This window comes from Oratosquilla oratoria, chromosome 29 (genome assembly GCF_046742065.1).
Source record: "Oratosquilla oratoria isolate Oo_2021 chromosome 29, ASM4674206v1, whole genome shotgun sequence".
Classification (NCBI taxonomy): domain Eukaryota; kingdom Metazoa; phylum Arthropoda; class Malacostraca; order Stomatopoda; family Squillidae; genus Oratosquilla; species Oratosquilla oratoria.
The window spans coordinates 32,482,352-32,506,396 of NC_134805.1; the positions used below are offsets into that span (position 1 = coordinate 32,482,352).

The 24,045-nt window shown below is 36.4% G+C and overlaps 1 protein-coding gene across 3 annotated transcripts in view; it reads left to right on the forward strand.

Annotated features, from left to right (window-relative positions):
- The window catches only part of LOC143040702 (UDP-glucosyltransferase 2-like), a 45,854-nt gene that overhangs the window by 2,251 nt on the left and 19,558 nt on the right, over positions 1–24,045 (forward strand). Inside the window, exons 2-6 of one of the 3 annotated variants that reach the window (XM_076212028.1) lie at positions 9,274–9,460; positions 18,487–18,615; positions 18,717–18,767; positions 19,260–19,453; positions 23,308–23,403. In XM_076212028.1, coding sequence (XP_076068143.1) covers positions 9,305–9,460; positions 18,487–18,615; positions 18,717–18,767; positions 19,260–19,453; positions 23,308–23,403 — 626 coding nt within the window. In that variant the 5' untranslated portion in view covers positions 9,274–9,304. Of the gene's footprint in view, positions 1–9,273; positions 9,461–18,486; positions 18,616–18,716; positions 18,858–19,259; positions 19,454–23,307; positions 23,404–24,045 lie in introns of all 3 variants that reach the window. The other 2 variants (XM_076212027.1, XM_076212030.1) reach the window with 2 other exon arrangements.

A 24,045-nucleotide genomic window follows, 5' to 3' on the forward strand; every position in this document is an offset into this window, starting at 1 on the left:
ATATAATAAAACAACAGATGAGAGAAAAAACTAAACACACAGTAAAGTGATGAGGGAGAAGGAACATATATTAAGAGACTTAGCGGATAAAAATAAATATATAATTAAATTAGGGATGGAAGAGAAGCATAATTCAAATAGGACTACAAGAGTAAAGGAGAAGGAAAAGTAAACAAGGTATTAGAAGTAGTTCAAGAAGATGAACATGAAACAGGGAAAGAAATTGAAGAAATATATAAACTAGTGAAATACAATACAGATAAGACCAGACCAATTAAGGTTAAATTCAGGTCACAAACGACAGCAGATAATATCTTAGCAAAAACAGGGAAACTAGCAAAAAGTGATCTATACAAACAGGTATGGATAAAAAGAGAGATGAATAAAGAGGTAAGAGAGGATGAGAAAACAAAAATACTAGAAGCTAAGGGGAAAACGAGAACAGAACAGAGTCAGACAAAGAGAAATTCTATTAGAGAGTAGTGGATATGAAAGTGAGGAAATGGTTCATATTAGAGAAAAACGGAAGGGAAGCAGAAAACAGGATGGAAGTAGCAGAAAATTAAAAGTGTCTTATACAAATATAGATGGTCTAATAACAGACTTGAATAAACTGAATGATTACCTGGAGGAAAAAGAACCGGACATAATGGAAATTGTAGAGACAAAATTGAAAGGTTTACTACCACCCAACAGTGTAGGACATGGTGCACATAATTATTGGATTAGAAACAGAGAGAAAACAAGGGGGTGGAGATATGTTCCTGAATAAGAGGGATATAAATGTGAGGAATGTCACATATGGAAAGAATAGAGTAGAGATGATTATGATGGAAATGGAGGACAGGGATGGGAAGACCAGGAAGTTTGTGGTAAATTATGTGCCTCCTAAAACAGCTTCATGGGAAGAAAGAGAAGAGAAAAATATGTTAGAAGATACAAGGATAACACTAAATAAGATAACGGAAGATGGAGGGAGAATAGTTATAATGGGTAACTTTAATTGTAAAGAAATCTGCTAGGAAGAGATGACAGTGAAGGGTGGAGACGACCTATGGGGAAATGTACTACTTGATATAATCATAGAACATACAATGATGCAATGGATACAAGAAAATACTAGGTATGGAAATAAGGAAGAACCATTGAGACTAGACCTAATAATCACACCAGGACCTGAAATAGTGGACAAGATTGAATATAAGACACTAGTAAGTAAAAGTGACCACATATTGGTTGAACTGGAACTGAATGAGGAAGAATACATGAAAAAAAACGAGCAATATAGAAAGGGAAGATTGATGTATGGAAAAAAAGATAAATTAAGAGAATTCTTTCAAAAAGCAAATTGGGAAGGGATACACAAGGAGGAAACAACAGTAGAAGAGAAATGGAATATTTTGACAAAAATTATAAAGGAGTGGATAAGTGTGTTCCAAGACAAAAACAAGAAAAAGATTATGTAAACTGCTGGTACAACAAAAGATGTAGGGAGTTAAAAGACAAACGGGATAAAGCTTGGATAAAATGGAAGACAAAATATATGAAAAATGGAAAATATATACTAGTTATAGAAAGCAATATGTACAAGTGTGCAGAGAAGAAAAGAGAAATCACGAAAAAGATGTCATAGAAAAATGTAAAGATCAACCAAAACTATTTTACAGATTTGTAAACAACAAACTGAAAAACAAAGAAAAATTAGTGAAACTTCAAGGAGTTGAATACACAGAGGAAATAGAAATGGCAGAAATTATGAACAAGTATTTCAAATCGGTGTTTACGAGGGAGAACATACAACTTAGAGATGTCAAGTGGGAGGAGAAAGTCCCCCCTATGGAAGAGATAGAAGTAACAAAGAAAAAAAAAATGAATCACTTGAGTAATCTCGATGTCAGAAAATCGCATGGACCAGATGAAATGGCAAACTGGATTTTGAGAGAATGTATAGTCTAATAAACAGTTCATTGAAAGAAGGAAAAGTTCCAGAAGATTGGAATAGAGAAAATATAGTACCAATATATAAAGGGGGAAACAAGGAAGACCCTACTAACTATAGACCGGTCTCTCTTACAATTACGATAGCTAAAATTTGTGAAAGAATGATCAAAATTAGATGGGTAGGCATTTGAAAAAAAAAAAACCGTACTAATTCCAAGGCAGTTTGGATTGAGACAAGGACGATCATGCGTCACAAACTTAATGCGTTTCTATTCAAGGCTAATAAATGTAATACAAGAAGGAGATGGATGGGCTGATTGTGCTTATCTAGACCTGAAAAAAAACTTTTTATAAGGTGCCACACAAGAAATTCAGACGAAATTAGAAACTGCAGGAGGAATACAGGGCAAATTGCTGAAGTGGATGGAGGACTTTTTGCATGAAAGAAAAATTGAGAGTGGTGATAAGAGACAAACATTCTAATTGGGATGAAGTGATTAGTGGAATTCCACAAGGAACAGTACAGGCCCCAATAATGTTTGCTATATATATTAATGATATGGATAAATGGATTGAAAGTTATATGAACTTCTTTGCGGACGATGCAAAATTGTTGAAAAAAGTTAACACTGTAGAAGATTGTGAGTCGCTGCAGAGTGACCTCAATAAAGTATGGGAATGGATTAGAAACTGGGAGATGGAATTCAATATTAAGAAGTGTAGTATAATGGAATTTGGAAGCAGCAAAAAAAAAAAAAAAAAAAAAAAATAGTGGGATCATATACATTGGGAGAGGAAGAAATTGAAAAATAGAAAATGAGAAGGACCTCGGAGTCATTACTATGAATAATATGTCCCCTCAGAAACATATAAAAAAAAATTCTTGGAGAAACTTATAATTTAATAAGAACAATCAAAGTGGCATTTACATACCAGGACGAAGAAATGGTTAAGAAAATACTAATCACTTTGATAGGACCAAGATTGGAGTATGCAGTGACGACGTGGTCATTAAGTACAAAAAATATATGACAAAACTTGAAAGAATACAAAGAACAATTACGAAATTGGCACCAACACACTCAGAACTATCATATGAAGAGAGACTAGCAAAACTTGAGCTACAGACAGCAAAGAAGAGAGAGAGGAGACTTGATAACTATTTATCGAATCATGAAAGGCATAGAAACTACTGATAGAAAGGATCTAATAAAATGGAGCAGTAGAGATACAAGAAGACACGGAAAGAAAATCAAGAAAGCTATAGAAGAGACTTGAAAAAGAACAGCTTTCCCCACAGGGTAATAGACGTTTGGAACAAGTAAGATGTAAATGTGGTGTGTGCAAAAACGATACACGAATTTAAAAACAGTCTAGATAAAACGAGATATGAGGACGGGACACCACGAGCATAGCTCCCCTTCCCGTAAAATACAACTAGGTAAACACACACACACAATTATATATATATATATATATATATATATATATATATATATATATATATACATATATATATATATACTTATATATATATATATATATATATATATATATATATACTCTTGCATACATACAATCACACACACATACACACGCGCGCACACATACATATACAGACGCACAAATACATAAACATGTTCAGACACGCACAGCACACACACATGCATTTGTACACATACATATATATGCTCGACAGAGGAGTTGTGCCGTTCATAACAACTATCCCAGCGGTCCGAGTTCGATTCCCGCCCAGGGCTGAAACGATTTCGGCAATGCTACAATGCGAGCCGGCACTCAACTCTCGTGGGCAAGGAGATGTATGTGTGTATTTACCTAGTTGTATTTACCTAGTTGCATTTTACGGGAAGGGGAGCTATGCTCGTGGTGTCCCGTCTTCATATCTCATTTTATCTAAACTATTTTTAAATTCATGTATTGTTTTTGCACACATTACTTTCTCATCTAACTTTTTCCAAATGTCTATTACTCTGTGAGGAAAGCTGTTCTTTTTCGGATCTCTTCTATAGTTGTCTTTCTTGATTTTCTTTCCGTGTCCTCTTGTATTTCTATCATCCCATTTTATTAGATCCTCTCTATCAATAATTTCTATGCCTTTCATGATTCTGTAAATAGCTATCAAATCTCCTCTCTCTCTTCTTTGCTCTAGTGTCTGTAGCTCAAGTTTTGCTAGTCTTTCTTCATATGACAGTTTTGAGAGTGTTGGTGCCAGTTTTGTAATTGCTCTTTGTATTCTTTCAAGTTTTTTTATACATTTTTTTTTTTTTTTTGGTACTTGGTGACCACATCGTTGCTGCATATTCCAATCTTGGTCTTATCAGAGTGATTAGTATTTTTTTCACCATTTCTTCATCCAGGTATGTAAATGCCACTTTGATTGTTCTTATTGAATTATAAGTTTCACCAAAAATCTTATTTATTTGTTTCTCAGATAACATACTATTCATAACAATGACTCCCAGGTCCTTCTCATTTTTAACTTTTTTATATTCTTTCTTCTCCCAATTTATATGATCCTGTTATTCTGTTTTTGCTTTTTCCAAATTCCATTATACTACACTTTTTAGTATTGAACTCCATCTCCCACTTCCTACTCCATTCCCAGACTTTATTTAGATCACTCTGTAGTAGTGATTCACAATCTTCTTCCGTGTTCACTCTTTTTAATAGTTTTGGATCATCTGCAAAGAAGCTCATATAACTTTCAATTTCTTCATCCATATCATTAATATATATATAGCAAACATTATTGGGGCCAGAACTGTTCCTTGTGGAACACCACTTATTACTTCATCCCAATTTGAGTGTTTGTCTCTTATCACTACTCTCATTTTTCTTTGTTGTAAAAAGTCTTCCATCCATTTAAGCAGTTTGCCCTGTATTCCTCCTTCGGTTTCTAATTTCTTAAGCAACTTCTTATGTGGTACTTTGTCAAAAGCTTTTTTTAGATCTAGAAATGCACAATCAGCCCATCCATCTCTTTCTTGTATTATATCTATTAGCCTTGAATAGAAACATATTAAATTGGTGACGCATGATCGTCCTTGTCTGAATCCAAATTGCCTTGGATTTAGTACGTTTTTTTCCTAAATATTTTACCCATCTACTTTTGACAATTCTTTCACTAATTTTTGCTATTGTACTTGTTAGAGAGACTGGTCTATAGTTGGTAGGGTCTTCTTTATTTCCCCCTTTATATATGATAATATATTTGCTTTTTTCAATCTTCTGGAACTTTTCCTTCTTTCAAGGAACTGTTTATTATGCTATGTATTTTGTCTGCCAGTTCATTCCGGCATTCTTTCAGAATCCAGTTTGCTATTTCATCTGGTCCTTGCGATTTTCTGACATCAAGATTACTTAAGTGTTTCATTGTTTCATTCTTTGTTACCTCTATTTCTTTCATAGAGGGGACTTTCTCTTTCCATTCGATCTCTTCAGGTTGTATGTTCTCCCTTGTAAACACTAATTTAAAATGCTTGTTCATAATTTCCGCCATTTTTACTTCCTCTGTGTATTCAACTTCTCCTTGTCTTAATTTCTCCAAATCTTGTTTGTTTTTCAGTTTGTTGTTTACAAATCTGTAAAATAGTTTTGGTTGATCTTTACATTTTTCTATGACATCTTTTTCATATTTTCTCTTTTCCTCTCTGCACACTTGTACATATTCATTTCTATAACAAGTATATATTTTCCATTTTTCTGGTCTTTTGTTTTTCTTCAATTTTGGTCCAAGCTTTATCTCTTTTGTCTTTTAACTCCCTACAACTTTTGTTGTACCAGCACTTTACATATTCTTTTTCTTGTTTTTGTCTTGGGACATACTTTTCCATTCCTTTTTTTTTTTTTTTTTTTATAAAATTTAGTCAAAATATTCCATTTCTCTTCCACTGTTGTTTCTTCTTTGTATATTCCTTCCCAATTTTCTTTTTGAAAGAATTCTCTTATTTTATCAAAGTTTGTTTTTTCATACATCATTCTTCCTTTTCTGTATTAATTTCTTTTCATGCATTTTTCCTCATTTAGTTCCAGTTCAATCAATATGTGGTCACTTTTACTTATTGGTGTTTTATATTCAATCTTGTCCACTATTCTAGGTTCAGATGTGATTATTAGGTCTAGTCTCGATGGTTCTTCTTCATTTTTATACCTAGTGTTCTTCTGTATCCACTGTGTCATTGTATGGTCAATAATCATCTCGAGTAGAACATTTGCCCATGAACCGTCTCCACCCTTTACTGTCATCTCTTCCCATCAGACTTCTTTGCAATTAAAGTCGCCCATCATAACTACTCTTCCTCCATCTTCCATTATCTTATTTAATGTTATCCTTGTGTCTTCTAACATACTTTTATGTTCACTTTCTTCCCACGAGGCTGTTTTTTGAGGCACATAATTTATCACAAACTTTCTGCTTTTCTTATCTCTGTCTTCCACTTCGATCATAATCATCTCTACTGTATTCTTTCCATATGTGACACACCTCACGTTTATATCCTTCTTAGTCAGGAACATAACTCCACCCCCTTGTTTTGTCTCTGTTTCTAATCCAATAATTATATGCATCATGTCCTACACTGTTGGGTGGTAGTGGACCTTTTAATTTCGTTTCTACAATTCCCATTATGCCCGGTTCTTTTTCCTTCAGATAATCATTCAGCTCATTCAATCCTGTTATTAATCCATCTATATTTGTGTAAGACATTCTTAGTTTTCTGCCACTTCCATTGTATTCTGTTTCACTTTTGTTTTTCTTTCGTATGTCGTATTTCCTTACTTTCATATTCACTACTCTCCAATAGAATTTATCTTTTTCTGACTCTCTTCTCTTCTCGTTTTTTTCCTTAGCTTCATGTCTTTTCATTTTTTCCTCCTCTCTTTCTTTATTCATTTCTCTTTTTATCCATACCTTTTTATATTGTTCACTTGCTGCTTGTTTCCCTGTTTTTGCTAAGATATTCTCTGCCGTCGTTTGTGACCTGAATTTAATCTTAATTGGTCTGGTCTTTTCTGTACTATACTTTCCGAGCCTAAACTTCTCTTCAATTTGTTTAATTATTTCAGGTTCATCTTCCTGAACTAATTCTAGTAAACTGCTAACTTTTTCTTTTTCCTCATTGATTCTTGTGGTTCTATTTAGGTTATGCTTCTCTTCCATTCCTAATATAATTATACATTTCTTTTTGTCTGCTAAGTCTCTTACTATATTCTCCTTCTGTCTCGTCACTTTAATAACTGAGTCTTCAGTTTGTTCTTTCATTTGCTGTTTAATTATGTCAGTAAAAGCAACTATACTGTTTTCTTCGATTTTTTTCTAACCCTGTGCTTCTTTTGCTATGGACTCTATATTGTCTTTATTATTCCTCTTTAATTCTTCATTCTCCTCTTTAACTTCTTTTAACTGTCTTTTTAATTCTTCTATTTCTTTAGTTAAGTTTTTGTCCACCTTCTCTAGTTCTTCCAATTTTTCAACTCTCTGCGCAATATTTGCTATGTTACCAAACCTATTCTCCCAATGTTCGGTCATTTGTTCAAGTTTTTCCTCTAGTCTTGCTAATCGGGGGAGGTTGGTATCCGCCCCCTCCCCCTCATTAAATCCCTGGAAATTATTATTCTCACCTTCCATTGTGCTGCTCTTACCTATATTTCTAATCTTTACATTTTTGTTAATCTCTTCACTAAAATCATCGGTCCTTCTCTTGTTTACAAGACGTCTGGCCTCCTGGACCAAGTCCTCCTCTTCCTCATTTCCTTCCATTTCCCTCAGTAATCCCTCCCCTTCTCCTTTTCCCTCACTTCCCACTACACCACGAGCTTTCCCCTTCCCTGTAAATACAATAAGGTACTTCCTTTGCGTTGAGATCCACGAAAATTTCACTTTTTCTTCAGAACTCCAATCTTCGCCGTCCATCCGACGAAAGTGTGTGTGTGTGTGTGTGTAAGGTCACAGTATTGTCCATAGATCGGGCACATATGAGTTCTGAGGTCTCATACGGGAGGGCAATAGTTGTCGATCACAAGTACAACACGTGATCCAAGACCTTGTTGAATCTCCCTCTCTTCCTTTCTCTCTACGATCTTGAAAGCCTTAAAACACTGCAATGACGGTTTAATGCCATACATGGAGAAATTAATTCGAGACAGAGCCTAGCCATGCTAAAGGGCCATTTACACGGTCTAACAGTTTGACAAACTCAGTTTGTCAAACAAGTGCTTGAAGTGATGTTTGACCGTGTGAATAGGGTATTTGGTTGTAAAACACGTTCGACAAACATGTTTGACGACCAAATACCCCATCCACACGGTCAAACATCACTTCAAACACTTGTCTGACAAACCGGGTTTGTCAAACTGTTAGACCGTGTAAATGGCCCTTAAGAAAAGACCAGACCGGCCATATGATACTGTGGAAAATAGACTTGCCTTCCCACAACTTCGGCTTTGTTTCCCCTCTATTTTAGTCCTCGACACTCCAACTAACGCTTCAGTTGAAAGTTGAAATAACAGTCAATACGTTGAATGTCAATCTTGGCCCCAGAGACATCGTCTTCTAACAATTAAACCTTTGGAAATGAGCCGCTTGTCGTCATCGTTACTCTTTTCGTATAAACATTTCACTGCGTTTGTCCGCAACTTGGTAGTTTGCTCAACTGCATACGGAGAGCGTGGTAACTGTGACGTCAACATTTCGGTTTGCTATCCCAAGAATAGGAGACAATGGTGTTAAGGTGAGTGAAATCGTCTGGCGTCAAAAATAAACATTTTGAAAAGTTAAACAAGTCTATTCTGGCTGACGTCAGACGATTTTATTCAATTGAAAAGATGGGGAACCCTGTATGACGTCAAAGGTTTAATTTTTTTTTTTTTTCGTATTACGCCTAGTGATCTTATTCAGTTGAGATTCCTCATGATGTGAAAGGATTGTGTCTGTTAAGAGGTCGTTGATGTTTACATATTCTGGTCTAGACACTATCGTAATGATGATCAGTCAAATCTAATCAGAAAAGACTTGTAGATAAGATTGTATTCCTTCTACTTCATGTTTTACAAGCCATTATCCAATTTAGTGGTGTATATCTGGTAAAAAAAAATACACATATATATATATATATTATATATATATATATATATATATGAATATATATATATATATATATCTGTATATATATATATATATATATATATATTATATATACATACATACATACATAGTTATATATGTGTGTGTATATATATATATATATATATATATATATATATATATATGTATGTATATATATATATACTTGAGGATTTTTTCCCCCCACCCAGAGATTGACCTAGCTGATCTGCAGAGGACGCAATGCACGTCGCCCCTCTCCTGCTGGGGGCAACACTGGCACTCCTGACGGGGGGTACGGTCGCTTCCAAGATCCTCTTCCTGGCTCCCATCGCTGGCAAGAGCCACGCAGGCTACTATTCCTCCGTCGTTACGACGCTGGCCAGACATGGTCACGAGGTAGGCGTCTCAAAAGCTGTCGAAGTGCAAGAGTGAAGGAGAGTAAGAGAGAGAGTGAGAGTGAATGAATGCGAGAGAGAGAGAAAGTATGTGCGTGTGTATGATTCACCATGGGTTTGAATCACGTGTTGGACTCGTGATTGACAGCCATTTCCCTCCCGGGAGAGTGGGATGTGTCTGTGTGTATTTACTTAGTTGTATTTACCTAGTTGTATTATATGGGAAAGGAGCTATGCTCGTAGTGACCCGTCTTTGTATCTTTCAGCACTCTGTGTCGGAAGTTATTCTTTTTCAGATCTCTTCTATAATCATCCTTTTTAGTTTCTTTTCATGTCCTCTTGTTTTTCTATTGTCCCATTTTAATATATAATCTCTATCTAGGATTTCAATTCCTTTCATGATTATATAAATAGTCAGTAGATCTCCTCTTTCTCTTCTTTGTTTTAGAGTTGGTAGTTCCAATTTGGACAATCTTTGTTCGTATGCCAATTATGAGTGTTGGTGCCAACTTAGTCGTTGCTCTTTGTATTCTAATCTATTTATATTCTTTTTAGTACTGGGTGCCCATAGTGTTGCAGCATACTCCAAATTTGGTCTTATCAGTGTAACTAATATTTTCTTGACCATTTCCTCATCCAAATAGTCAAATACTACTTTCATCGACCTTAGTAGGTTGAAGATTTCTCCAACTATTTTATTAATATGTTTGTCCGATGACATGTCTTTGCTAATTATTACTCCTAGGTCACTTTCTTTACTTCACCAATTTTATAATTTTTACTTTTTCCAAACTCTATCATACTACACTTCATGATGTTAAAGTTCACTTCTCACTTTTGACTCCATTTCCAGATTTTATCTAGGTCTATCTATAGTGATTCACAATCTTCCTCTTTACTTACCTTCTTTAGTATTTTTGCGTCATCTGCGAAGAAGTTCATATAACATTTCATACCTTCATCCATGTCATTTATATATATGGCAAACATGATTGGAGCCAATACCGAACCTTGCGGGGCACCATTTATAATTTCTTCCCAGTTCGAGTATTTGTCTCGGATTACTACCCTCATTTTCCTCCCAGTCAATAAGTCTTCCATCCATTCCAATAGTTCTCCTTTAATGACACCTATTGATTGCATTTTTCTTATTTAGTTTTTATGTGATACTCTATCAAATGCTTTTTGTAGATCTAGAAAAGCACAGTCCGCCCACCCATCCCTTTTTTTGTATCATTTCTATTAGTCTCGAGTAGAAGCAGATCAAGTTTGTTGTACATGATCTTCCTTGTCTAAATCCAAATTGTTTTGGATTCAGTATATTTTTTCTTCCAGATGTTACATATACTTTTGATAACCTTTTCACATATTTTTGCTATTGTGCTTGTAAGGGAGACCGGTCTGTAGTTAGTTGGATTTTCCTTGTTCCCTCCTTTATATATTAGTAAAATATTTGCATTTTTCCAGTCCTGTGGTACCTTTCTTTGAGTGAGTATTCATTTATCTTGTATATTTTGTCCGTCAACTCATATATGCATTCTTTTAATATCCAATTTGCAATTCCATCCGGACCGTGCGATTTTATGACAATTTTTTTTTATTTGGTCTCTGACTTCCCTCTGTCACATTTATTTCCTTCACTTGGAGACATCTCTCTCTATTTCCTCACATTTTTGTGAACTTTCAATTGTGAATACCGATTTGAAATATTTGTTCATAGTTTCAGCCATTTCTAATTCTTTATATTCGTAATTCCCTTGGCGCAGTCTTACTATTTTTTTTTCTTTTATTTAGTTTACCATTTACAGACCTTTAAAATAGCTTAGGTTGTTCCTTGCATTTTTCTATTATGTCTCTTTCATAGTTTCTCTTTTCATCTCTGCGTATTTTTACATAATCATATCTTAGTTTGATATATGTTTGCCACTTACTCGTTTTTTTTTTTTCCCTCCAAGATTTGTCTCTTTTATCCTTAGCCTCACTACATTTTTTGTTGTACCAGCTTTTTATGTATACTCTTTCTTGTTTCTGTTGTGGTACATATTTGTTCACTCCCTCATTGTAAATTTCTTTTAGTATACTCCATTTCTCTTCCATTTTTGTTTCTTCATATAAGAAGTTTTCCAAATTTGCGTTTTGAAAGAATTTTCTGAGTTTCTCAAAATCCGTTTTGTTGTACATTAGTCTTCTTTTTCTATGTTTCTCATTTCTTCTCAAATCCATTTGTTCTTTTATTTCGAATTCTATTAGTACGTGGTCACTCTTCCCAACTGGGGTTTTGTAATCAATTCTGTCCACAATTTCAAGCTCTGACGTAAGTGTTAAATCTAGTCTCGATGGTTCCTCATTGTTTCTGTATCTGGTAATTTCCTTTACCCATTGAGTCATTGTGTATTCAATGGTCATATCCAGTAGTATGTTTCCCCAGAGGTCTTCACCCTTCACTGTCATTTCTTCACAACATATTTCTTTTGAGTTCAAATCACCCATGATTACCGTATTTTCCGGCGTATAGTGCGCGACTTTTTTCCTTTGGAAGGGCCTAAAAATAGGGGGTGCGCGTTATCCAGTGGTGCGCATTATCTACGGCCTACGATAAAAATTCTGCGGCTGTGTAATTTTTTTTCACAACAACGTGACGATGTTGGCCGTCACAAAGTCGGGATGGCACACTTCTCCGTGACGTTCCGTGAGAACAAGAAGAACAGCCATGGTGACATGAAAGAATACGCCAGCATGGGCTATATAGATATTTGGTATAGGTAGGTATCTATCGAATCTTATTTTTCATGTTTAAATAGGCCTAAACACCATGAAACATGATCAATATTCATGATATTTGCCCATGTTCACAGCATCCTAGTTTGAATTTTTATGTTGGCTTTGTTGCTTCACTTTAGGTATGGTACAAATTCCGTTGCGGCCGTTCATAAACTTGTGTCAAACACCTGACTACAACACCCTCTTTCGGGAGTTATATTAACTAAACGTCACCTCGATGAGAGACTGTCCTACTTCACCACTGTCATTGCAGGTTCAAAGCTAAAACGAAACAGTCTGTAGTTTGTTTCAGTATTAAATAAAAAAAAATGGTAAAGACGAATTATTTCCTCGAGATATAAAATGAACATTTTCTGTAAAAATCCCGAAATTTTTCTGTATATTTTACTTTCAATCAACTTTTTTTAGATCATATTTCCTACAAACTATTTAAGCTACAAAGTAATAATGGACCAACGCACAACATGAGTCGTATACCGGTACATGTAGTTCCGACTTTTTCTTAGCTGTGTCCTGATTGATGCCTAAACTGACACTTAATTTAGTGACAAATCAACAGATTTCCCAGCGGTGGCTCTAGCCAATGAAAAATACTTCTCCATGTAACCTCGTTCACATGATACAAAGTAATTAATCGCCGTTATTTCATTGGTTTATTTTTTACTAATATTAATTATCGTAGTCTATGCAAATATTTGGGATCCGTAAAACAGTACTGGTACCAACATCATGAACGTTGGCCGTTTTAGCTCACCCGGAATATGCTAGATCAGGGCCAAGATTGACAGTTCTATTGCCAATATAGCCTACACTAAACACCCTCTTGCAAGAGTTTGTTAAACTAAACGTCGCTTCAGTAAAGAGACTTATGAACCGAAACATAGTTTGTTGCTGCATGGCGATAAAAACTTGTACACGGTGATAAAAACTTGTAAGATGAATTATTCCCTCAGGATAGTAAGTTACAAATTTTCTGTAAAAATTCGAATTTTTTCATGTACATTTTGTATCCAATAAACTTTTCATGGCTCAAATTTCCCACAAAACAATGGACCAACGCAAGCAGGAGTCGCATACATGCAGTTCACGAGCTTTAGCCACCAGTGACTTTTCCTGGCATGCGCGTTATACGTCGGTGCGCGCTATCTGTGTACTGAGATAACGAAGTGCATGGGTGCGCATTATAACCCGATGCGCATTTTAAGCCGAAAAATACGGTACTATATTTCCTCCTTCTTTCAGTAAATCAGTTACTTCATTCTTTGTGTCTTTCAACAGTTTGGAATCGATCAATCTCTGTCCAAGACTTTTTTTTTTTTTTTTTTTGGGGGGGGGGGGCATAGAATACTAAAAAAATTCTACTTTTCATGTCACTGTTTTCAACTTTTATCATAATCAATTCCACATTGGTTTTTCTTTCTGTTATCTTGGTCATATGCCTTTCTTAGTAAAAATTTTTACTCCGCCCTGTTTTTCTTTTCTATTTTTCATCCAATGATTATATAGACCTTGTCCCACAGTGTTTGGTGGTAGAGGACTTTTTAATTTCGTTTCTACAACTCCCATTACGTCTGGTTTTTCTAATATCAGATAGTCATTTAATTCGTTCAGTCCTGAAATCATGCCGTCTATGTCGATATAAGCTATTTTCATTTTTTTCCCTTTCTCATCCCTTTCTGTCTATTTCGTTTCCTTTCTGTATGTGTATTTACCTAGTTGTATTTTACGGGAAGGGGAGCTATGCTCGTCGTGTCCCATCTTCATATATCTTTTTATCTAGACGGTTTTTAAATTCGTGTATCATTTTTGCACACACCACATTTCCATCTAACTTGTTCCAAACGTCTATTACCCTGTGGGGAAAGCTGTTCTTTTTCAGGTCTCCTCTATAATTGTCTTTTTTTTTTTTTTTCTTTCCGTGTCCTCTTGTATCTCTACTATCCCATTTTATTAGATCCTCTCTATCAATAATTTCTATGCCTTTCATGATTTTATAAATAGTTATCAAGCCTCCTCTCTCTCTTCTTTGCTCTAATGTTTGCAGCTCAACTTTTGCCAATCTCTCCTCATATGGTAGGTCTGAGAGTGTTGGTGCCAATTTTGTAATTGCTCTTTGTATTCTTTCAAGTTTTGTTATACATTTTTTTTGTACTTGGTGACCACGTCGTCGCTGCATACTCCAGTTTTGGTCTTATCAAAGTGACTAGTATTTTCTTCACCATTTCTTCGTCCAGGTATATAAATGCCACTTTGATTGTTCTTATTAAATTATAAGTTTCTCCAAAAATTTTGTTTATATGTTTCTCAGGGAACACATTATTCTTAATAATGACTCCCAGGTCCTTCTCATCTTCCACTGTTTTAACTTTCTTCTTCCAAATTCCATTGTACTACACTTCTTAATATTGAATTCCATCTCTCACTTCCTACTCTATTCTCATACTTTATTGAGACCACTCTGCAGAGACTCACAATCTTCTACAGTTTTCATTTTTTCAGCAGTTTTGCATCGTCCGCAAAGAAGCTCATATAACTTTCAATTCCTTCATCCATATAATTAATATATGTATATAGCAACAATATTGTGGCCAGAACTGTTCCTTGTGGAACTCCACTAATCACTTCATCCCAATTAGAATGTTTGTCTCCTATCACCACTTTTATTTTCTTTCATGCAAGAAGTCTTCCATTCACTTCAGTAGTTTACGCTGTATTCCTCCTGCAGTTTCTAATTTCTTTAGCAATTTCTTATGTGGCACCTTATCAAAAGCTTTTTTCAGGTCTAGAAATGCACAATCAGCCCATCCATTTCTTTCTCGTATCATATCTATTAGTCTTGAATAGAAACACATAAAGTTTGTGACACATAATCTTCCTTGTCTAAACCCAAATTGCCTTAGATTTTTTTTTTTCAAATGCCTTACCCATCTAATTTTTATCATTTTTCACAAATTTTAGCTACCGTACTTGTAAGAGAGACCGGTCTATAGTTAGTAGGGTCTTCCTTGTTTCCCCCTTTATATATTGGTATTATATTTGCTCTTTTCCAATTTTCTGGAACTTTTCCTTATTTCAGTGAACTGCTCATTAGACTATGTATTGTGTCTGTTAGTTCGTTCCTGCATTCTCTTAAAATCCAGTTTCCCTTTTCATCTGGACAATGCGATGTTCTGACATCGAGATTACTCAAGTTATTCATTATTATTATTATTTTTTTTTTTACTTCTATCTCTTTCATAGGGGGGACTTTCTCCTCCCACTCGACATCTCTAAGTTGTATGTTCTCCCTCGTAAACACTGATTTAAAATGCTTGTTCATAATTTCTGCCATTTCTATTTTCTCTGTGTATTCAACTCCTCCTTGTCCTAGTTTCAATAGTTCTTGTTTGTTTTTCGGTTTGGTATTTACAAATCTATAAAATAGTTTTGGTTGGTCTTTACATTTTTCTATGACATCCTTTTCGTATTTTCTCTTTTCTTCTCTGCGCACTTGTACATATTGCTTTCTATAACTAGTATATATTTTTCATTTTTCATATATTTTGCCTTTCTTCCATTTTATCCAAGCTTTATCCCTTTTGCCTTTTTATTCGCTACATCTTTTGTTGTACGAACACTTTACATATACTTTTTCTTGTTTTTGTCTTGGAACATACTTTTCCACTCCTTTATAAATTTTTGTCAAAATATTCCATTTTTCTTCTACTGTTGTTTCCTCCTTGCATATCCTTTCTTAGTCTGTTTTTTTTTTTTTTAAGTTCTCTTATTTTATATATACTTTTTTCCATACATCAATCTTCCCTTTCTATATTGTTTATTTTTTCCATGTACTTTCCTCATTTAGTTCCAGTTCAACTAATATGTGGTCATTCTTACTTATTAGTGTCTTATATTCCATCTTGTCCACTATTTCAGGTTCTGGTGTGATTATTAGGTCCAGTCTAGATGGTTCTTCCTCATTTCTATACCTAGTATTGTCTTGTATCCATTGCGTCATTGTATGTTCTATAATCATATCAGGTAGTACAATTCTCCATAGGTCGTCTCCCCCTTTTGCTACCATCTCTTCCCAGCAGATTTCTTTGCAATGAAAGTCACCTATCATAACTTTTTTTCCTCCATCTTCCCTTATCTTTAGTGTTATCCTTGTGTCTTGTAAAATATTTTTGTGTTCTCTCTCTTCCCACGAGGCCGTTTTAGCAGGCACATAATTTACCACAAACTTCCTGCTCTTCTTGTCCCTATCCTCTATTTCCATCATAATCATCTCTACTCTATTCTTTCCGTATGCAACAATCCTCACATCTATACCCTTCTTAGTCAGGAACATAACTCCACCCCCTTGTTTTACCTCTCTGTTTCTAATCCAATAATTATATGCACCATGTCCTACACTGCTGGGTGGTAGTGGACCTTTCAATTTTGTCTCTACAATTCCCATTATGTCCGGTTCTTTTTCCTTCAGGTAATCATTCGTTTCATTCAGTCCTACTATTAAGCCATCTATATTTGTGTAAGACACTTTTATTTTCCTGTTACCTCCATCCTGTTTTCTGTTTCCCTTCCGTTTTCTCTGCTATGAACCATTTCCTCACTTTCATATCCACTACTCTCCAATAGAATTTCTCTTTGAGTCTGCTCTGTTCTTGTTTTTTTCCTTAGCTTCTATTATTTTTTTCTCTTTATTCATTTCTTTTATCCATGCCTGTTTATACTGATATTTTGTAGCTAGTTTCCCTGTTTTTGCTAAGATATTCTCTGCTGTTGTTTGTGACCTGAATTTAACCTTAATTGGTCTGGTCTTGTCTATATTGTATTTCTTCAATATATATATTTCTTTAATATCTTTCTCTATTTCTTGTTCATCTTCTTGAACTACTTCTAATACCTTGTTTACTTTTTCTTTCTCCTCTTTTACTCCTATGGTCCTATTTGTATTATGCTTCTCTTCCATTCCTAATATAATTATACATTTCTTTTTATCTGCTAAGTCTCCTACTATATCTTCCTTCTCTCTCGTCACTTAAATAACTGTGTTCTTAGTTTGTTCTTTCGTCTGTTTTACTATATCTCTAAATTCTATTTTGTTGTTCTCTTGGACTTTTCTCCACCCACTTACCTCTTTTGCTATGGACTCTTTATTCTCTTTGTTATTTTTCTTTAATTCCTCATTCTCATCCTTTACTTCTTTTAACTGTTTTTAATTCTTCTATTTCTTGATCTAGGTTTTCATTCTTCTTCTTTAGTTCTTCCAGTTTATCAACTCTTTGAGTAACTAGTGCTAATTGGGAGGTTATCATCTCCTCCCTCATTAAATCCATAGAAGTAATTATCTCCTTTTTCCATTAAGCTGCTATTATCTATATTTTTACTTTCAATACTTCTGCTTACCTGTTCGACCTCGTCTGTGAGATCTGCGCACCTTTTGTTTACACCCCTTCTGACGTCCGGGGCCTGTTCTTCCCCTTTCTCATTTTCTTCCATTTAACTTAATAACCCCTCCCCTTCTCCTTTTTCTTCACTTTCCTACTACACCACGAGCTTTCCCCTTCCCTACTAATACAACACAGGTACTCCCTCGTCATTGAAATCCACAAAAATTGCGTTTCTTTTTTTTCGGAGTTCTAATCTTCGCCGTGAATCCGACGATTGTGTGTGCGTGCGTGTATGTAGTTATGTGCGTGTGTTTATGTATGTGTGTGTGTTTACCTAACTGCAATATACTAGAAGGGGTCCTGCCTTTCTCTTTCTCTAACCGCCACAACTTATTTTCAAATTCACGTATGGTTTGAGCTTGTGCTATTCCAGGTATGGTCAATTAATATTTCTCACATCCTTCAGGTACTTACTCAACATATATTATTACTTGTTTTGAACTCAAGTGTGGTTCTAGCAAGTGCTATATTAGCTCCTGGGCTATTTCAGGAGTCTACACATTTGTGTGGAAAACTGAAATTGTTCATATCTTCCAAACATGTTTCTTTTTTCTAACTTGTGTCCATGACCTCACAAAGTCCTCATTTCCCAAACAACGAGATCTTCAGTCAAATTTGGGCACTTCCTTTGAGGATATGAACACCACAATAGTGTACCTTCCCTCCATCCCTCTCTCTTCAATATTTCAACAAGGACAGAGCCAGTGGTTCCATTCTGTCCTCATACAACTTATCTAATCAAGCATGAAACTACAAGTCAAAGTGATGTTACAGTGAGTCAACAAATGTCACTAGCTAATGATCTTTTCAGATTACCTATGTCACGCCTTTTCCTTCGAAAAAGGAAACTGCTAACATCCGAATGATTGTCTTACCAGACCTGGACTTTTCCCCGTACATACCCAACATGTTCAAGGGTACAGTTGTACCATTGTTAAAGGTACTGACCTCCTCTTTTGTGCTTTTATATAATCATGAACTTGATTCACACTATGCCTCAAGTGACAGTTGAAGCTACACCTGCTTTCTTCCCTTCTACAGCTACTACCCCTAGCTGCAACCCTTTGTGCTGATGGTCTTGAAGATCCTAAGGTAACACAGCTATTGAATGAGACCTTTGATTTGATCATAATGCCATCCGGAGGAACAGAATGTTTCCTCTCATTTGTACATCATTTCAAGGTAGAGTTGATATTTTTTTCCTCAAGTATCATGTCTTTATGGAAGAAGTATCCCATCATCTCTTTCAGTACTACAGGTATCTTAGTAGTGTTCAGTAATTGAATGCCAGCAACTTTTGTATGACAACCATTTTTGTTTATATTTCTTCTGTCTTGTCCTATAACTATTAATTTGAAAACAAGTGTTTTGCTTATGATTGTTTATATTTAAGATAATTCTACACAATGTATACTTGTATTTTTGTTGAATATGAATTGATAAAATCTACTAAATGTGAGTTTTGATGAAGAAAGAAAGAGAAAGAATGTAATAAACCATAGTTATTAACAAGTGATTATAGCAGTATAGTTGTTAGAAACTATATCTCTTTGTAGGAATAATACAACTCCAGCTCTCTTACAGGTTCCTTTTGTGATGGTGATCCCTGTTGGCCTGGCATCCTCAGTTGATGGTCTTGTTGGTAATCCCAGCTTTCCATCCTATGAAGTCAACCTTCTCCATGATGCTCAGCCTCCACTGCCTTTCATGAAGCGTGCAATCAACCTTGGCCTGGATTTCTTCATGCGCATATTGACTTATTTCTTCACTGTACCTTTGTATGGGCAAATGCACAAATAAGATGATTAATACATATATGTCAATGAAATATAGGTTATATATACATATACACATACACTAAACTCCCTCTGTACCCTCATAAGGGTGTGGCTGAATCAAAGCACACTCATACATAATGCACAACCAAATTATACACGATCACCACTCCCAACTTAGCACTCTGGGGAGTAAGGGTCAGCTTGTCCTCTCACACTGTTTGGATCAAAGACAGTGCAGCAAAGCACACCTCATCCAAAGCAAGGCCCAGCAACTAGACTTTGTTTACTTGAACTGCTTCATTATATGACAACATAAGAACATAAGAATGAAGGAGACTGCAAGAGACCATAAGGCCTACACTAGGCAGCTCCATATCCATCACCACCTGTCATCCCCATCTATAAAGTTGTCTAATTGTTTCATAAAACAACTGATAATTTCAGCGCTTACTACATGGTTACTAAGTTTATTCCATTTGTCGACCATCCCATTAGTAAACCAATTCTTGCCTATTTCCTTTTTAAATCTAAATTTGTCCAGTTTATAACCATTACTGTGAATCCTGACCTGTTGTTTTAATATGATGACCTTGTTTGCATCATCCTTGTTAAAGCCTTTGATCCACTTGAACACCTCTATTAGATCACCACACACTCTGTGTCTTTCCAGAGAGTGTAAGTTAAGATCCCTAAGCCTCTCTTCGTAAGGCAAATTTCTGAGTCCACGTATCATTTTGATCATTCTTCTCTGTACTGATTTCTGAGTTCATGTATAATTTTAGTCATTTTTTTTTGTACTGATCATCCACTCAAAATTATTTATGATCAGTCAATCAATCCATTTCCCCTGGTCTTTCTTCCAGAAGACCTGTGGTCTTCAGGTAATTGGCAACAGCCTCTGCTATTATGATTTATGATGTTTTGATTTTTTTTTTTTATCAAGGAACTTTTGTGACCAATAGGTATTCTGACAGGTAGAAACAATGTAAGTTCATACATACATACATATACCTAAGGCTTTTTCTCCTTTACAAGGGAGGTAACCAAAAAACAAAGGTATAGAAACCACTCCCACCCATTCCATCCCCTACATACTCCACCCCCCCTCTACCCTCCCATTTATCTTGGCACCTCCTGGATGATGGGTTATCTCTGCATATTGTCCACTGCCCTGGGTCAGAAGCAGTGTAGCAAGACACAGCACATTCACAGCAAAGCCACTTCATTAGATTGCCCCCCCCCCCACGTCCCCCTCATACAGAAAAGGAGACGGGGAGAAATTCCTTCAGGCTGCGTCAATTTCTTTCTCATACATACTCCCTCACCCCCCTATCCCCCACCCACTCCCTCTCATGCATCACAACATCATCCATACACAAGTATTCTCCATTCACCCCTATCTTCTGTCCTCTCCCATCCTTCCTCAACAGGCATTCCCCTCTTTCCCAGTGCCCCTTTTACCCCATCCATCCATCTTATCCTCAGTTGCCCCCTCATGTTCACTCCTTACACATCTGCCTTCCACACCTCTTTTACTAATCTTTCTTCACTCCTTTACATGTGTCCAAGCCATCCCAATACTCTTTCATCAACCCTATCTCCCAACTCCCTTTCCACCCCTGTTCTCTTCCTCACTCTATCCAGCCTAGTAATCCCTGTCATACTTCTCAGGCACCTCATCTCACAACACATTCAAACTCCTTCTCTCTTCCTCCTTTATGTTCCATACTCCTGCCCCGCACAGTGCTGTTGGCACAATCACTCCTTCATGCAATCTCCTCTTAGCATCTACTCCCAGATATCTATTTCTCATTACACTTTTTAATCCCCCAAGGCATTTACTTGCTTCTCTTGATCTACATTCTACCTCCACCCCCACTCCTCCCTTTCCTGCCACATTTGCATCCAATTATCTAAAACTATCCACTTCCTCCAATCTCTATCCCTTAATACTCACTTCCAGTCTGCTGCCACTCTCTCCCCTTGTACATCTCATCACTTTACTTTTACTCACATTTATCTTCAACTTTTCTTCTTTCGCACACCTTCCTAAACTCTGTCACCAACTTCCTCAATCCCTCCTCTGAACCTGCCACAAGCACAGTGTCGTCAGAAAACAAATGGCTTATCTCCCATTTTTCTCCATTTTCTTTAACCATCTCCAATCCCTGACCCATTATCCTTGCATTTACTTCTCGCACCACCCCATCCATGTATAAATTGAACAGCCAGGGCGACATAACGCATCCCTGATGAAGTCCCACCTTTACCTCAAATCACCCACTCTCCATTTCTAATCCTAACACAAACTCCACTACTCTCGTAAAAACTTCTGACTGTTCTTAAAAGCTTTCCTCCTATCCCGTATATCTGTAATACTTCCCACAGTGCCTTCCTGTCTACCCTGTCATATGCTTTTTTCAGATCCATAAAAGTCCAAAATACATCCTTACCTTTTCCTTTAGCTTTCTCACATATCTGCCTTACCACAAAAATCTGATCTATGCAACCCCTACCTGTCCTAAACCCATACTGTTCCTCACCAATTACTCCCTCTGTTCCTCTCCTAATTTTCTCAATCAAGACCCTCCCATAAGCCTTCCCAACTACACTTAACATACTGATCCCTCTCAAATTGCTACACTCACACTTGTCCCCTTTTCCTCTCTAAAGTGGAAATATACAGGCACTCCTCCAGTCCTCCGGCACTCTACCCTCTCTTAAACAAACATTAGATAACCTCACCAGCCAGTCCACCATCACTGTACCTCCTTTTTTCAGACATTCTGTATGGCATCCATCCAACCCAGGTGCCTTACCTGCTCTCATCATCTTAACAGCTGCCTTCACTTCATCTTTCTTTATTTCTCCTCCATTTTGCTCACCAATCTCAGTCATTTTCTTAGCACTTCCCACTGCAACTACCTTTCCCTCCCTATCCTCTTTCACATTTAGCAACTCCCTAAAATACTCTGCCCACCTTCCTCTCACTGCCTTCTCTTCCATTATCATCTCTCCATCTGCACCTTTTACCTTTTCTTCTCTACTTGATTTGCCTCCTCTTCCTCTCTTAATTTCCTTCCAAAACATCTTTTGATTACTTTAAAAAAATTCTGTCATACTCTTACCCCATTTCACATCAGCTTTCCTCTTTGCCTCCTTTATCTTATGCTCTACATCTTTCTTTGCTTCCTCATCCCACCATTCCACTCACTACCCTTCCTTCTATTTCCTCCCATCCTCCTTGTTCCACACACCATCTTTGCACACTTTATGACTCCCTCCTTGAACCATCCCCATTCCTCCTCCACTCCTAGTTCTACTCTATCCTTCACTCCCTACCACTCCTCTCTCAGCTTCTTATTATACTCCTTCTTTTCTTTCTCATTTAAGCAGTTCACTCTAAGTACCTCCCTACCTTCTGCCCTTTTCCTCTTTCTCCACCTATCCTCCACCCTCAACTTACCTTCCCCCAAAAAGTTATCTGATATTCCCCCACTCTCTCCCCTTAGCACATGTACACCCTTAACTCTTCCTAGTATACTCCTGGTTACCACTATATAGTCCATTAACACTCTATCTACCACCCTCCCCATGTGTACTTATGTTTGACTTTCTTCCTAAACACTATTTACTATCATCAACTCTTTCGAGACACATCTCCACCATCAACTCTCCAGTAGGATTTTTTCCTGGAACTCCACACTTCCCAATCACTCTGCCTATTGGTTCAGATGAAATTTCAATATAGAATAAATAGATAAATGAAATAAACACATTTCCTTAATGAATGCACCCTAAGTACTCACTTTTCTTTCAGAGCATTAGTATTTTCACTCCTCCTCTGGTTACAGAGCTGAAAAGGAGAGTCGAGCACGTGGCCTCCTTCCAGACGACATGCCATCACTTCAAGAGATGCGCGAGAAAGTCAGTTTGATCCTCCTGAACAGGTCAGTAGCTGGCAAATGAGATACTAGGGCCATCTTATTATGCCATCATGAAAACTTTTTAAGACTTCAGAGTACTGTATTGACTTAGAGCGCTAGAGCATTAAACCTTGAGGTCTGTATTTACCTACCTAGTTGTATCTTACAGGAAGGGGAGCCATGCTCATGGTGTCCCGTCTTTGTATCTCTCAGTGTCTAGTTTGGTTTTAAATTCATGTACAGTATAGTTTTTGCACACACTATTGTTTTATCCAGTTTGTTCCAGATATCCACCACTCTGTGTGGAATTCTTTTTTATCAGGTTTCTTCTATAACTATCCTTTTTGAGTTTCTGTCCCCTTGTATTTCTATTATCCCAATCTAGTAAGTCAAGGACTCCTGTGCCTTTCATGATTCTGTAAATGGTCAGCAGGTTGCCTCTTTCTCTTCTTTGTGCCAAAGTCAGTAATTTCAATTTAGCCAGTCTTTCCTCATATGACAGGTTTGAAAGTGTTGGGGCCATTTTTGTGGCTGCTCTCTAGATTTGCTAAATTTTCTTTATATTCTTTTTGGTACTGGGTGATCATACTGTCATAGCATACTCTAGTCTAGGCCTTATTAGTGTGACTAGTATTTTTTTAACCATTTCTTCATGTAAATAGGTAA